This window comes from Diadema setosum, chromosome 1 (genome assembly GCF_964275005.1).
Source record: "Diadema setosum chromosome 1, eeDiaSeto1, whole genome shotgun sequence".
Lineage (NCBI taxonomy): Eukaryota > Metazoa > Echinodermata > Echinoidea > Diadematoida > Diadematidae > Diadema > Diadema setosum.
Window position 1 is genome coordinate 20421512 of NC_092685.1, and position 13864 is coordinate 20435375.

Genomic DNA, 13864 nt, shown 5'->3' on the forward strand with positions numbered 1-13864 from the left:
CAGTATACTCTCTTTATTACAAGAGTGTACAATCTAAAATACAATAACCATTTAAACCATTGTTTTTCCATGATATACATTTGTATAGGATCAAACGTGTTTGCTGCTCATGAGTTGTATAGCATGAAGGGTTCTGTCATAGCCACATCATTATGTGGAGTGTGCATTCAGAATTGTAACGTTACCTTTCTATACCATACGCCGAGAGATCTGGAAACATGATAGCAACCAAAGGGTTAATCTTTGACCTCGGACGAAAATGGGGGGAAAGCAACGCAATCTCCGTGCCATCCATTATTCAGGCCCTTCGCCCGGGGGTGACAAATAATCACGATCAATTCTCTACATCTGGGGATCAACTTCCCGCCAGACGGTTTTATAACAATATCAGTCTTCTCCTGACAATCTCGACAGAAAGTGACTCTTGTTATGTGAGTGTTTTTTTTTTCTTTGTCCATACAGAAAAGAAAACACAGACTTAGAGATAGAAAATGAGAAAACTGATTTTGAAAAATGCAGTGAGCAACAAGGTACATTGTACGTATTTAACATTAGTATTCAGCCATGTTTCTGATTATGACAACATCAACAGCGACCATTACACTCCTGAGCCAGACAGTGGATTATCAACAAGTTGCTTCTCACCGTACGGACGTAACTTACTGTGCTTGAATATTACTCTGGCCTCCATCTATACATGACAGCTGTAAAAGAGATTGAGTGGAGCGGGAGGTATATAGGATGGGATGATACTCGAGTTTTGTTTCTTCTTACACAGTGAGATCGAAATAAAAGTAATTCTCTCCGTCTTCTCATTGGCGTCGCATGACTATCTTCTCCCTCCAGTTCGGCGGGGGGGGGGGGGGTGGGGGTGGGGGTATTGCAATAGGCATTCATGTTTGTTTGTTTTATCATTAGTTCCATTTTATTTCCTTGCTTGCTTTGTATGGTTGGAAATTATACTCATGTCAAAATTTCGAGGGAGATGTGAAGAGGATACATTTATAGGGGGATGCACTTAATGAAGAAAAGGCCTTAAACATTTGCCTCCAAGGAATTAATCCATTTTTGTACCCAGTTCCCTCCCTTTATCTTCCAAAGAGAGTCCCTTCTGCGACTGCAGAAAAACTTTTCTCAGCTGGGAAGAGATGTTGGCGCAATAATAAATCTTATTTTCAGTCTCACAATTTGAACAACATTAATCCAGTCAGTATAGAGAATCCCCACAAAAATATACGTGTGGATTTTTTTATCATCTTTTCGGCTTTGTTGCATCACCCGAAAACGAATATACATGTAGATGCCGGGTAGTTGTATATACTTTGTAGTCAATATAAACAGAGAAATTCTGGGAAGGGGAATAATTCACAGTGCATGAGAGAGATGTGGGCGTATCGACTACTAGTATATCACTGCCTTCTGTCATGCATACTTATTATCTCTCCTGAGAGGGGGGGGGGGGGGGCTACGGAAGGATCATAACTCATTTAGTCTAAATGTAACTCCCCTCCCTTTTTATGCAGATAAATATCTGCGGCGTGGTATTCTGCGCACGTACATGTTCGCTGGATGGCTAAAGGATGTAGGCGCGCACATTCAACAGTGCACGTGTGGCAAATGCTACGAAAGGGGGAAAAAAGAGTCCTGCATACAGAAGGGAAAAACAGTGGAAACAGACTTGAGAGTCTACGGATTCGCGCGCTCGGAGCGAGTCGGCCGAATCTTCTCGCCGGCGCACTGTTTAGATAGCGCTTTTGTAGAATGCATGCATGCAGACTGTCGTCAGCTCCTCACTCAATCACTTCGTTCCAAAATCTTTACATAGTTTAGCCTTTCGTTTTGCTTTTTTCCTTATTGTGTGTATCTTCCCAGTATGTTGCTCATTACGCGGCGTCGTACACCAACCTGTTCGCACAACATCCAGATCTCTTGGCATCGCCTTTTCCTTTGGAATATTGCACATTGGAGCAGATAAGAAGGATACATTTCGTTTGCATGTGGCTGTGAATGTGTTGTTTAGTTGTTTGGAGGACGTAGCAGAGAGAGAGACACACACAAAACCTTGAATCGGACGATACTATCGAAGAAACCATGTCCAGTGAAGCGGGTTATATAGCAGGCATTGTAGTGGGCGCGGCAATAGCCTCTGCTTTCCTTTTCACGTGTCTCTACTCGGCGTACAGGGCTATAATGTGAGTAAACACTGCTTCATCTTCTGTCTTATTCAGTGAATAATATTCGTCTTTTCTCTTGAACACCGCGAGTGTGACACTACTAGCTTTCTCTCAGTTGCTGATGATGATGATTTTCTCATTCTTATTTATATTTTCTATCTTCTTTCTATTTCGCTATAAGAGACCGTGACATTCAAATCAATAAAGTGCAGACGGCTACGATATTGTGGCGGATGCCCTATTCAGCATGTTGCTCGGCAAACAGCTCGTCTTCGTTACAAGGTTCTAATCTTGGCTCTCTTAGCGCGTCGGAGGATAGGAAATGTGGCTAATGTGTGCTTAACACAGACGCCGTTCGAATGAGCCTTCCTAACAATACCCAATACATTTGAAAGAACCCTACATATTCGCGTTATGCCAAGTTGCCGTTTTAAATAATTTCGTAGAACGTGACAGTTCCGTTGAAAGAGTTTTCTGGCGAGTGGTGCACGCAGTGAAGGTAAATGTAGGTGTGGCTTGAGGTTAACGAATGATTTTTATTGATGTCGTTTTCTATTAAAGCTCCATTGGTGAATGTGATGGATGTGCCGATTGTTTTTCGCTGAGTGTGATACCTGATAGTGCATCTGCACCTACAGGCCCAATATCAATGAACTGAGATAGTTTCTTGCAAGATCAGTTCAACAATAATATGAACGTATTTCTGTGAATATACTGTGAAGATATTCCTCAGCAACGTTGTCGTGATCAAGAAAGGAGGAATTTTATAATTATACATTTTGATGATATAAATATAGAAAAGGGAAATGTGTCTATTCTGTTTCATACATGTATTTCAAGTTATATCTTCAGCCGATTCAGTACGTAAAAGTGTCTAGGTCGAACGATACTGTGCTTTTGTTCGATGATTGTCGACAAAAATGATAGAAATGATTGTATTAGGCTGGTCCTGATTACATTTGCCATTATTTGCTGCATTGTCAAATCAAACGGATTATATATATATATATGTATATATATATATATATATATATATATATATATATATATATATGTATATATATTTTTCTGAGCCATTCCTTGTGTGATAAATTGGGCCGCATTCAAAGAAGTGAGTTTACTGAACTGGGATTATGAAGGTATAGAAATATCAGTCAAACTGTCAAAATAATGCACAAAAGTTTAGATGACACAGCATGTACATACACATGTTTCTGTAATCTCATTCCCCCCCCCCCCCACACCCAAGATTGACTGTTCGGTGTTTGGTTGATTCATTCAGTCCACACGGAGAAATTAAGCACAATTTGTTTCTGATGATATAGGTGATAATCAGAACGAATGAGATATGAAGAAATTCTCGTTCCTATCAGATAATGTATCGTACCGACGATGAACTTGTGTTGTGCAAGTTAGTGAACGAAAATGGGTGTTCCGCAAACTATACGAGTGATAATTCTGTGCATTCACACAACATGAAATTAACTCCTAACAGCAAGCGAACCGATACAGACGCAGAGTGGGTACATTTTGTATGATTGTGCGTGTGCATTGTGTGTGTGTGTGTGTGGGGGGGGGGGTGTTGAGTGTGTGTGTGCGTGTGTGTACATGTGCAATGGAGCGAGCGCGTGTCGCATTGACTGATTACTGAAGGAAAAAAGCTTGCAACTGGCGTTCATAAAGTAGGCCAATACTTATACCGTTGAATGCTGATGAAAATACAAGACTTGAATTTCGGGGAACCTTTTTATGTGGAGAAATAATCATCAGCGGTAGCAGTTCAACACTAAAAGCTTCCTCAAACATTACTACGTGTCTCTATTATGGACCTTTTTTTTCAGATATGGCCGTTTGGCCGAAGGGAAGGCAAACTAAAAGGTTCATTATAAGCAGTTCCCGCGCGATGCCAGCTCAGATGAGACGGGCGAATTCAGAGTCCAAGCCAAACCTCCTTATACTTGAGACTAGATTTTGTATTTGTAATTCTATTGGGGTGGGAGGGCCGGAGAAGGGGGTTGCAATTGAATTGAAGTAGGTTTCATTTGACAGCCATGTCAAAGTCTCCAAACCTTGATCATTCAGCTGCCCAAATCCAAACACAATATCAGGCAACGGGCTGAAAATGTTTGGATGTGTACGTTCAGACATTTTTATCAATTCGCTTGACAAAACAAATCCTATTTTGTCGAGATTTGTCTAAACTGTAACCTCCAAGTGAAGACTGACATCTTACTGAAGACGTGTAGAGGAACGATCCACTCCTTTAGGCCTATGTGTTCCTTAAGTTGCTACTTGAATACAATCATAATAGACACAAACGCCCGCAGGCGTGCAAAGCACTGAATGTATTATGTGGCGTTAGCTGTAAATTGAAAGGACAATAATCATGAACCAGTTTGTTTCAGGTATGGACGTCACAAAAATTACATGAGTATCATTTTCGAGACGATGATTTGTAAATGATAATCATATGTAATATGTGATATTGAAAATCTCAAGCTTCCTTAATTTTTCAATGAGTGCAATTTTCTAGAGCTCTATAGAACAGGAGTGGTATAAATTTGCTTTTGAAGGTGTTATCCTTTAGCATTTAAATCGGTAATCGATTCATTCATGCGAAGAATAAGCGAATTATTGATTGATACATTTAATGAATATACATATATATACATATCCATATATACGTACATATATATATACATATACATATATATATATATATATATATATATATATATATATATATATATATATATATATATATATGTTTATGTGGCGTGTGTGTCTGTATGTGTGTATGTGTATGTATGTATATTAATTTTAGTGTATGCGACGCCATGGAAGAGAAGTCTTTTCTTCTTTCTTTTTCTTTAACCTTAAACTCCCACTATCTTTTTTACTTTCATTCTCCTGCTCTCTTTTGGCCATACCCACAAGTAACTATTTCCCTTTCTCTCATTATTCTTCCATTACCTTCTCAACCGACCCACATTCGTTCATGTGCACGTGCTGCGCATAATCGTGCGTCTGTGGTCGTCTGAATAGAAACATAGACTTTTCCCATAGGGCGTTGCTATATGCAAAATCTCCGTTCTAGTCTCCGTTCTACGCTACTGCAGTCTCGATTTTCTTTTATAAAGACGACTCACCGCAACATGTTATTCTTTCCATTTCTCATTCTCTATTTAGAAACCAAGTGCCCATGCAGTAGCAGAAAATAAAAATGTACGTTTGGCTTGTGTCTCGTTGATTGAAGTAGGACAGAAAGCTTACAAATCTTCATTCATTCTTTCTCGGGTTTTTTTTTTTTCAGTTCTTCATATTATCAATCAACAATTGAGATAAAGGCATTGCGATACATGTAAAGAAAGCACTGTAAAACGCATATTTCTTATGCTTAAGTAAATGTTGAGGGAAAGCGAAAAAGCAAGGGTGCCATGTCCCCCATCAACGCACACAAGGAAAGGCGATGCTGATTGTCATGACAATAATAGTGGCTGCGTTTCATTTACACCCGCGGTGATACTTTGGTTATTATTTCAACTGACTTGAATTATGCAGGTTTCATTTCATGTATATCAAAAGGAGACAACACAGTCTCTGCTCTGCTTACTGTCTTTTACCGTAGATGCTTGGATAAAAAGCTGAATTAGTATAGTGTATAACATCCTGAAATTGAGACACTTTTTTTCCCCGTAATCAATGCCACTCATCCTGATCGCAATAGTATCATATGACACAGCGTCCTGTGTATACTATTCGTAGTCGAATGATAATTTCCTCGTGCGCTTTTCCCCCAGACGTTTGAAATGAACTAATGAAATGTGTACTTTTGATAACATAAAATGCGATATATATATATATATATATATATATATATATATATATATATATATACATACATGATATTTATAATATATACATATATACATATATGTATATATAATTGTGTGTATATATATGATATATAATAATATTTATATAATATATACATATATATATATATATATATATATATATATATATATATGTATATATATAATAAAACACCATTATTATTGGATTTTTCACCCTTGATTGTAGATTCAGATGTACTGTCTGCTAATATGTTGCTGAAAGTTTAACTGAAATAGGATAAAAGACTTATTAAACATACTATGCTGTATGGCATTTGCCTTCACCTACCGGTATATACGTCGCTTGTTTATACACTGATTACTGTAGGGCGTATACCGTTGATAAAATTGGGGTATGCAGATTGAGACGTTCGTCTGCTTGCGAAGGGGTGTCCTTATAAGTTTGCATACTTCATTACTACAAAGGATTAAACCTCAAATTTCCTCCTTTTTTTGGGTGCTTTTGCCGTAAGTTTTTGTGTTTGTTTTTGTATGTGCGTGTGTGTGTGTGTGGGTTTTTTTTTTTTTTGGGGGGGGGGAGGGGGAGGGGGAGGGGAGGGCATCGTAGGTCTCTTCTTATCCGTGCTGTTCAGTCCCAACAATCTTTATTTGCAAAATGATACAAGACCAAAGCATAGAACTATATTGCTTCACTATACCGTTATGGAACACTTGCTTCATTGTAATCTCGAGACATTGATCACAAAATAACTGATTTTACAGAATAATGGAATCAATTCTCGAATTCAACAGCTGCAGATGAACCTCAAGATCCACCTTCGCCTGTAGAGCTCATTTTTGTTCTTGTTGTCGCTCTTTATTATTTAGCCATCTGCATGAAATGTCTTCCATAATCTGAATTCACGGTCTAATCCTTGGTATATACTTGTGTGGGCATGTTTGTGTCAAACTGCACACACACACACACACACACACCACACACACACACACACACACACACACACACATACACACACACACGCACACACACTTCAAATTCCTTCATTTTTTCCTCCTGCATGACCATTGTGTAGGAGTTAATGCCGGTTGTTATTTCGTCGGTAATCCATAGCACATACCGGTACAGTGACATGGACCTGCCAAATGTATGGACCTGATGCAGTTTCCCCTATTTGATAGCGATCTAAAGCAATCCTTTTTTCTTTTTTTTTAAAGAAAATTAAAGGCAATAATGATATACAGATGATCTTTTTTAACAAATAATGAGACACATTACAGTATAGTATTGAAAACAACTGCAGTATACTCGCATAACTCCTTATATAATGTTAATTCATTAAGCCCAACAACGGTGATAATGACTCATTCTCTTTTTAGGTCAAATCAAACCAGGCCATTCGTGGATCTTCCCCCACACTTTCAACTGTTTTCCTCCTTCGTTTGTGTGTGCAAATAATAGAGAACTTTGTCGTTTTGTCACGAGGAAAGGGTTGTTATCTCATCAAGCATCGTTATAATTTCATTTTCACTGCTGTCCATGCCACATGGAACATAATATGGAAGAGAAAATGCGAAGATTTCGCATATTTTGTATCCAAATGCTTCATTGAATTTGCTTGTAAACTTCGATTTTTTCGTAGAAATCTCAGTTGTACCCAATTCTCGTATCATTCTCGTATGATATATATATGTATATGTATATAAGTATTCTTTCAAAGAATCACCGAAGATATTGATTAAAATTAAGATTGAAAGTGAAACGAGGCGGTAAGCTCATTGTTTATCCATTGTTAATGTTTTAGTACTGCCAAGGTTGCAGCAACTAAAGCGGCCAAGGACATTTCTATAGCAAAATCTTGGTAAGAACTCTTCCAACAGGGACAGAGAAAAAAAGAGACGAACAATAAGCTAACTCATTCAATCCCCAAATTAACAAAATAAAAGAAAATCAATGTATACAGTGATTATTGTCAAACAAAGGCGGTAAAAGAGGAGAGAACCCGACAGATGGCCCGTAACGGCCGCGCGCATGAATATGACACAATGCCGTCACTTCCTGTATAATTGGCATGAAATCCGTACAACCTTTGTGTGAGGGCTCGAGCATGGGTTGCGCAAAATGAACCGATGGAGAGCGAGCCTCGTCTGCATTAACACCCATCTGCCACACTCATTTGTAGCTTTTCAAACGAGACTTCTGTCGGCACTAATTGAATAGTCCATGTTTTGGCGCCGAAATCTAGATGAGGACATGATAATTTACCTTCTTTGACGCCATCCATATGATATAAAAGACATGACAGATTGTGGTGAAATTGTTTATATTAGTTATTATATATAAGTATGAAACACACACACACACACACACACACACACACACACATATATATATAGTATGTAATATGAAACACACACACATATATATATATATGTATATATATATATATATATATATATATATATATATATATGATGTACACTCTAAAAACACAAATGTTGAATTAGCATTTAAAAGGGCCTAGGAGTGACAACATTTTCAAAGTGTTGGTTTTCCTGCTAGATTCAACATTTAAAATGTTATTTTAAAAGTTGGATGTAGCACTTCAAAAAATGCTGTCACTCCTCGGCCCTTTTAAATGTTGATTCAACATTTGCGTTTTTAAGAGTGTATGTACACACACATGTAATGTATATATGTATGTATATATATATATATATATATATATATATATATATATATATATATATATATATATATGTGTGTGTGTGTGTGTGTGTGTGTTTGTGTGTGTGTATGTGTGTCTTTGTTTTAAGACTTCAGGACCCTACAGTGATGACAAACCAAATATTTATTGATTTAGTTAGATCAGGTAACCATATTGTGCAAACAATTGCTCGTGTGTTGCTATTGTGCAATGAGGATCAACATGTGAAGCCTTACTGAAATATTCGAAATCTATTCAAACGATGAGAGCTTTCTGATAATATATGATAACTTCTGTATTGTACTTCAGTAGATTTCAGTAACTTTCCTTATTCATTTTCTAGTCACCCACCTATGCCGCGACTTTAGTTCCCATTCAGTGCATTTTACGGTGATTACCGATTTTCGATAAACGCTTGCCCTAAGTGGACTAGATTGTGACTGCATAATATAGCTCGGGCAGGCCATCGAAGTCATGTCCATAGCACACATTATTTTGTGTCCCGTACATACACTTAGCTAAGTCGTGCTTGAATCTCTACTGCACGCGTACGCTCAAGCAAATATACATGCAATATCTTACCTTACTAGTATCTAATATGGGGGTCTATATACAGGTGACTTGTTTGTTTGTTAGTGGGATTATTTTTGGTTTAATTGTTCCTCTATAGACTCATGAAATACGTATGGTGTTTGCTGAAAAGAAAACAAACATGTCGTCAAGATACTTTCTGCAACAATCGCATGACACAATGTGATTTGTTATGACCATTAGGTATCCTTGATGAAATAATCGAAACATTTTCAGGTAAGCAGTTGACCCATAGTGCTCATTATGGGTACGGCAATAAGAATATATGGATTTTTAACTTTCGGCAGAGTCATCTAAAAACATGAGTTATCATTTTCAAAACTACGTCAAATTGTTTTGCTCGACCCTTTCATTGTTAATGAAATGATTATTGCATTTCCTTGCAATCACAATCATTGCTGTTTGCGTTTTATTATGCATGTATTACGATACAGAAACCAACAAATGAAATTAATCAAACTTAAACTAACCAAGTGATGCAATATTGTGCCTGTGAGTCCGCGGATGTTTGTACAATGTATGTGTCTGTGTCTGCGTCTGTAAGTTATTGTGTAGACATTTAAAGATACGGAAAAAAAAATCGTGATCAAAGAGATGCTTCATAACGTCATAACCTGAATCGTGTCTCGAATTAACCAAACTATATCTCTAATTGGTAATCTGAATTCAAGATATTTTTCATTCTTTCTAAGTAGTTCATCAAATACTCCTCTGTGTGTATGAGTTTTAACATCTCTTGATTAATTGATAATTGACTAATAGATGAGAGATGAACACTGGTAGGAAATTGATTTAACGTATTTTATTCATTTTGTAGTATTGGTTGTTGTTGGGTTTTTTTATAGATTGAATATCCAAAAAAAAGGGGGGTTCAGTGTCATGACCCCCCCCCCTTCCGAAACACCCATCTGAACAATGAGTAGAGTCAATGCGCATAGTTCTTCTTGTGATTATCGCTGGACGATGCTGCATGAAATTCAAGAGCACATTGATCGCGACCGACAAAGCTCCCCGCCAGGGGCCCACCTTGTAGCTTCAAATTAATCATTCTCTACGTAGATCCTTCTGGCGAAGTGACGAAATTACAAAAATTGTCGTTTGCATTTTTGATGCTCTTATCATTTTGATTCCCCTCACCCCCCCCCCCCTCCCTCTCTCTCTTTCTTGTTATGTGCATGGGCCCATGTGTGTGTGTGTGTGTGTGTGTGTGTATGCCTGTACGTTAGGGAGTGTGTGTGCCGGTCACGTGTCATACAGGCATCTAGTACTGGGTACCTCCAACACAATACGCTACTTGGTTTTCTATATATGATATACCCATTCAACTTACAAACTCATGTATGCGTAAAATACCTACCCACCCATCCACCCCTCTTTTTGCTCTATTCTCCCTCACGATATTAATATATATATGTGCGTATGTGTGTATGTGTGTGTGTGTGTGTACATCACACATTATATATATATATCCATACATGCATATAGTGTACACACACAGAGAGAGAGGCAAGATCTACGTGTGTATATACAGAGAGGTAGAAAAAGATATTAAAATAATTATATACTGTCCTTTAAACTATATTGACTGGTAAGTCATTAAAAAAAATCAACACGAGTATATCTTATGAAAGACATCTTAGCTAATCAAGTTGAGTACTGGTACAGGAGCCACCGAACGGGGGGCGCCTGGGGTTGCAGCCCCTCCCTTACACTTTTGGCTCGGCAAAAAAAAAAAGGAGGGGAACCGACAAAAAATTGAGAAAAATCACAACACACATAAATTTTAATATCCAAATATTCCGCCCTTAGACTTTTCCCGTCTTAGCGGGAGGGGGGGGGGTCTTGACCTTCATATCCCCCCCCCCCCCACAAACACACACTGAAAAACATTCCCCCCTGTACCAGTCTGGGGCCCGGCCATCGTCTCCCTCACTCACTCCCCTTTACTGGAATCCGAATGATTCTGGTGATGTGCAACGCGATGTTTAAACGGTATTTGTCACTAAAAGCCATGACGCCGGTGACGAAGCAATCAACCTCTTCTGTGTTCTCTCTCCCTCTCTCTGCGTCATTCATTTTTTATCTCCCTCTTATTTATATCTTTCTCACCCCCCCCCCCCCTCTCTCTCTCTCTCTCTCTCTCCAACGCACTCTCATTCTCTTCGCTGTGCTGTGGAGTGGTTCCTACACTTCTCTTTCAATTCATATTACTCCAGCAGGAGGCGTAAACAAATTGTCAGTCACTACGCGAAATCTACGAGTTAATGTCATGAAGGCGAATGCATATAAACATACCAGTATTAGTCGCATTTCGAACACCGATTTACAAAGTATTTGCCCTGAACGCAGACGTATTGATGTATCCGTGACTTTTTTTTTCTCTTTTTCCTCGTGCTTATAATATTCGTATCCTGTATCTTCAAGCATTGTACTCGGCATTTTTTCATTATCAGAAAAAAGGATTAGCAACTATGTAGATTTGCAGACAGTTATACAGAGCGTATCCAAAAAAAAAAAAAATCCAAATTTGGAGGGCTACTATTTCATAATTGTCAACTATGGAGAGCGCAATTTTGATTGTGGGGAAAGGGCAGCTCTTCCTCTTTCCATTGACACCTAATCATGTTAACAAATGTCATGCATGACTGAGCACATGAACTTTAGAGACAATAATGACAAATTGCACTTTTTCCAAGTTTGAGTGTTGCATGAAGGAACAATGAATGTTTCACTGAATGGATGAGATCTGTCAATGAAAGTGGTCAAATAAACAGGCCAGCCTGCACGAATGCAGGTCTGTGTTTAGGATTTCTTCTAACCTGTTATGGTCCACAACGTTCAACATGGCGACGTTGTCGATAACTTCGTCACTCCCACAAAGGCTAACCATTATCCATATTCTCTCTTCATATTCAAGTCGTGGTTTGTGGCTGCGAGCTATGTGTTGAATATGTGAGAGAAAATGGACTTTGTGGGTTGGCCCTCGTGCAAATGGGAGTGACCAAGTTATCGGACTGGTGGCCATGTTAAATGTTATAGACCATAAAATGTTAGAAGGACCCTAAACACAAACCTGCATTCGTATCTATGGTTTAAAAAAAAAAAGTGTTACGCTGATACGCATTTCTCCAGAGAGTAGTAATCTTGAACTTGCTCATGGAGCAAGACCTTTGGTTAAATGTGCACTTGGGTCCTCAACTTTGTTCTTTCTAGATCTATTGTAATGTCTCTATTATCTGTCAATTCTCTTGCAGGGACCGTAGGAGAATCATTGCCAAGAACAAATACATCCGCGAACAGAGACTGCTGGCAGCGGCCGACTGTGATGCAACAGTGCCCATAAATGAGCCGGCTGACGCAGAACCCACAGCCCCGCAACAACAGCACCAGCTGAAAGCACCGGAACCTGTTGGTCGACAGCTCAGGGTGGCAAGTGCACCAAACATACAGGAGGCCCGACGAGGGTCGGCATTCAAGCCGCCCCCAACACCTACAGAAAAGCGGTGGACGAGACAGGGGCTTCAATACCGACACGAAGGTGGTGTGGTGCACATACACAAAACAGACAGTACCGGAGGCGACACGAATTCAGAATGCGGCAGCAGGAAGAATTCGAGACCAGACACAGGTGAACTCGAAGGGGATGTGTTCATACCAGTGCCCACGACACATCGGCAGCGCTCTGCCTCTGCTGACGTACCGCACACGGGACAGCCCGCTGCAGATAGACCAGGTCCAAGTCCACATGGGCAACCACAACAGAAACCCGTGTACTTAAGTACGGACGGATCGGGAACGCAGCCGCAAAGCACGACAGAGGCACCCAAGTCGTCACCGGGCTCCAAGGATCCTTCCTGGGTCTAGAATATGGGTAGCTAGCAACAAGTTGCCTTCGAATTAATGAACTGATCTCACACCCATTCTTCAAGTACACGAGTGCCATGGCAAGTCAAGCAGCCAGATTCCATCCTCTCGTGAGTTGAAGAGAAGTTCCGTAGGGAATATCAAATGGGTGAAATAATTTCTTGAGGACACAATGACTGACCATCCGCTCTCTGGGGACGAGACAGTGTGAAGACCCAGTAGCCAAGGGTTGACACCCCTCCGTCATCCCATTCTGTGACTTCGAAGAAGGACAAGGACAGGAGTTGATGATGATTAGCTGATAACCGGTCAAGTATCAACTTCTCCACATTACTCTTCCCGTCATTCACTGGAGTCGCTAGCACTCGTCTTGCTAGCCCGCCACCAACGGGCAATTACGGACCGACAAATCACTATCGTCGACATACTACTATAAGACTCGAGGGAATGCTTAATCCCTTCGAGCATACGCGAGTTTAGATAACGATACCTCTATAGCATTCATGTATGCAGAGACCGTGTCTAACTAGACAGACTAGACGGTGAATAACCCAGAAAGTAGATAGATCATGAACCTTGAAATGATTCAGATAGAACTCAGACAGTAACTACTACTCCTTGTATATAGCATCTGCATTGTTGAGAGGGAAAAGAGTTGGAACCGTTGTATAGA

At 39.5% G+C, this 13864-nt stretch overlaps 1 protein-coding gene across 1 annotated transcript; it reads left to right on the plus strand.

The window, feature by feature from the left end:
- The first annotated feature begins 2091 nt into the window (after positions 1 to 2091).
- LOC140228063 (uncharacterized) lies at positions 2092 to 13191 on the plus strand. The gene is made up of 2 exons (XM_072308471.1): positions 2092 to 2192; positions 12582 to 13191. The coding sequence occupies exons 1-2, from the start codon at positions 2092 to 2094 to the stop codon at positions 13189 to 13191; spliced, it is 711 nt and encodes a 236-aa protein (XP_072164572.1).
- Positions 13192 to 13864: the final 673 nt, after the last annotated feature.